This window comes from Montipora foliosa, chromosome 1, assembly GCF_036669935.1.
Source record: "Montipora foliosa isolate CH-2021 chromosome 1, ASM3666993v2, whole genome shotgun sequence".
Lineage (NCBI taxonomy): Eukaryota > Metazoa > Cnidaria > Anthozoa > Scleractinia > Acroporidae > Montipora > Montipora foliosa.
In genome coordinates this window covers 22,777,304-22,779,803 of record NC_090869.1, presented here as the reverse complement: position 1 = coordinate 22,779,803, position 2,500 = coordinate 22,777,304, and the positions used below count along the sequence as shown (strand labels likewise).

At 40.0% G+C, this 2,500-nt stretch overlaps 2 protein-coding genes across 4 annotated transcripts in view; both read left to right on the top strand.

The window, feature by feature from the left end:
- The window catches only part of LOC138011290 (transmembrane prolyl 4-hydroxylase-like), an 18,539-nt gene extending 17,028 nt beyond the window's left edge, over nt 1-1,511 (top strand). Inside the window, exons 10-11 of the mRNA XM_068858257.1 lie at nt 305-395; nt 851-1,511. Coding sequence (XP_068714358.1) covers nt 305-395; nt 851-1,129 — 370 coding nt within the window. The 3' untranslated portion in view covers nt 1,130-1,511. The remainder of the gene's footprint in view (nt 1-304; nt 396-850) is intronic.
- Nucleotides 1,512-1,767: 256 nt separating this feature from the next.
- Nucleotides 1,768-2,500, top strand: part of LOC137976124 (transmembrane prolyl 4-hydroxylase-like) — an 8,521-nt gene continuing 7,788 nt past the window's right edge. For 2 of the 3 annotated variants that reach the window (XM_068823428.1, XM_068823413.1), the window contains exon 1: nt 1,768-2,057. In XM_068823428.1, the coding sequence (XP_068679529.1) occupies nt 1,829-2,057 (229 nt within the window). In that variant the 5' untranslated portion in view covers nt 1,768-1,828. The remainder of the gene's footprint in view (nt 2,058-2,500) is intronic. The other variant, XM_068823420.1, reaches the window with a different exon arrangement.

Below are 2,500 nucleotides of genomic sequence, written 5' to 3'. Positions count from 1 at the left end.
GAAAGTCCCGAAACTTTTCGGGCCCGAAAAGCCATTTGTGAAACTGCTAACCGCTTGTTTTGGAAAGCCGATCGTTTAACGTGTTTCCAAGGTAACAAAAAGAAAAATAACTGTGAAGTTTGACGAATTTAAATCCTCTCCGTTCTTGGGAATTGTGACATCCGAAAATGGCCCGTAAAGTTTCGGGCCTTTCGAGAAACGGGCCCCAGCCTCCTAAAAAGAAAGAAAGAACACTATCCGCGACCTTCGAATGAGAGATTTTCTAGAAAACATTAACTTGGCACCTGCTTACGACGTTTCCTAGGTACATCACTATATTGTACTATTTAAATGACGTAGAGGAAGGTGGGGAAACAGCTTTTCCTGTGGCAGATAACGAGACGTTAGATATGGAGGTGAGTTAGGAAGATTGTTAGTTGCAATAAAGGGGAAGAACAGACAGAAAAATGAGTAAGTTCGACGTTTGTTCACTTTGAAAAAATGAAGATAAAATTTATCTTCGTTGCACCGATCATTTGTTGAAGCTGCTCGATTACTTTGGAGTCCTAACACAGCAGAAGCTGCATGGGATCACGGTAATAGCGATTTTATGAAAATCCATTTTTGTGAACAAGTCATACGGAGTCAGTTTGAGGTGGTGCAGCTCATGCCCATGGCAAGTCGAAGAGTGTGTCCTTCCGTTAAAAACATTTCATCGGCTAAAATCGTTGACATACCAAGTGCAAAACGAGGATTAAAATAAAACGTATACGCAGGTCCGGAAAGGAGCTCGAGTGCACAGAAAGAAAAGTCTTTTTTAAGTTCAATAACCTAGTACTTACTCTTCACCTAATTTTCTTTCTTGGAACAGTATCTTAAAGACAACCGCAAGGACAAGGATTACTTCAACCTCAGTCACAACTGCTATTTGGGTAATTTGGTCATCAAACCTCGGAAAGGCACAGCTATCATGTGGTACAATCATTTTATGGACAAAAACAGTGGCTGGCTTGGAGAAATGGATGAATACAGCTTACATGGAGGATGCGACATAGTCAAAGGAGAAAAGTGGATTGCAAATAATTGGATAACTGCGCCATACGAAGACAGCGTTGACATTAAAAGCACTTGGCTTAGCTTTAAGTTATAATCCATATTCTGACAATCATTGGACGATCTCAGTCATGATGGGCTACACATAAGTACAAGCAAAAACTGTACAATGAGCGCGGATGAAGAACTATAGAACTATAAAAGCTATAGAAATACCCATTGAACAATACCATCCTTTTCCCTTGGATATCCCAATTTCCATAAGAGCAATGAGAAATGATTCAAACGAGAAGAGCAAACAAACGAATAAAAAGCCCTAGCTATGACACTAAGGGAAAAAAGGTCACTTTTGTCTCCCTCTCCCTTCCAAGTCATCTCTTCTTGTCAGTGCCCTTTCATCTTATCTTCAAAAAGGTTTTCACGATTACCCGCTCGAATTCTAACCGTTTGAAACTTTGTTTGGTGTCACTCTGGTTAGCCTTTGCTTAATTGTGCTCGAAGTGAAATTGTCAATACCATCACCAGCAAGTATTGAACACTTAATGGTGTGGCCTGATGATTTTCAATTTGTCGGTGGCTTATTTTTAAAACCGTGAAAATTCATCCTATTTAATGGATTTTATGTCAATCATTACATTGGAAAAAGGACAAGCTTAAACGTCAAAAGTTGATTGAGGCTTTGTTAAATATCAATTCATAAAAATTTTATAGTCATTTTTTTACGGGTGTCGAACAACCTCAAGAGCGCTTGAATGGACCAAAGTCACATGCTTATTTTGTCTTTCGCATATCAACGATGATTTTGTTTAGTCTGTTTTTAATTTCGTATCTTCCTAGCTTTATTTTCGACTTGTTCGCACAATGCGCGAACGCCCACTTTGACCCGAAAAGGGAGAGCTATAACGTCTGTCGATTTACAAGAGGCGTAGAGAATTGCGACTATGAAAAATACGATTCGCATGGCGACGAACCTTGCATGGTTGGCAGAAAGGCTGGACTAACAAGAATAGATGGAGTTAAGGTAGGTCAGAATAAACTTAGCAATGCAAGGACAACCGATTCAGTTGAGAGTAATTCATGTCTGACCAAGCTCGAGAACGTAAGAGAACATAACCTGAACATTAGGTGAACGGAAGAGAATTACGGCATCTGCTATGAAATCCTTAGATTGGATCCACTTGAAATCAGAATGAAACTTATTCTTGCATAGAAATTTTTAACAGCAACAATTATATTGGGAGAGAACCTCGCACACAATCACGTGATTAGTACAGCGGGCTTCGAAAAAGGTGGCGAACAAAGGGCGATCGAGAGTGTTTTTGTTCTTCGGAGTGGTCACGTCTGTTCGTGTACAAGCTATTCCACGTTCTCATTTGGCCTTACATATATTTGCTCATGGGTTTTGAATCAACGTTGCAGGGAACTTTGCACGTGTGCAGTGTCAGCGGCACAGGAAATGCAATAAAAT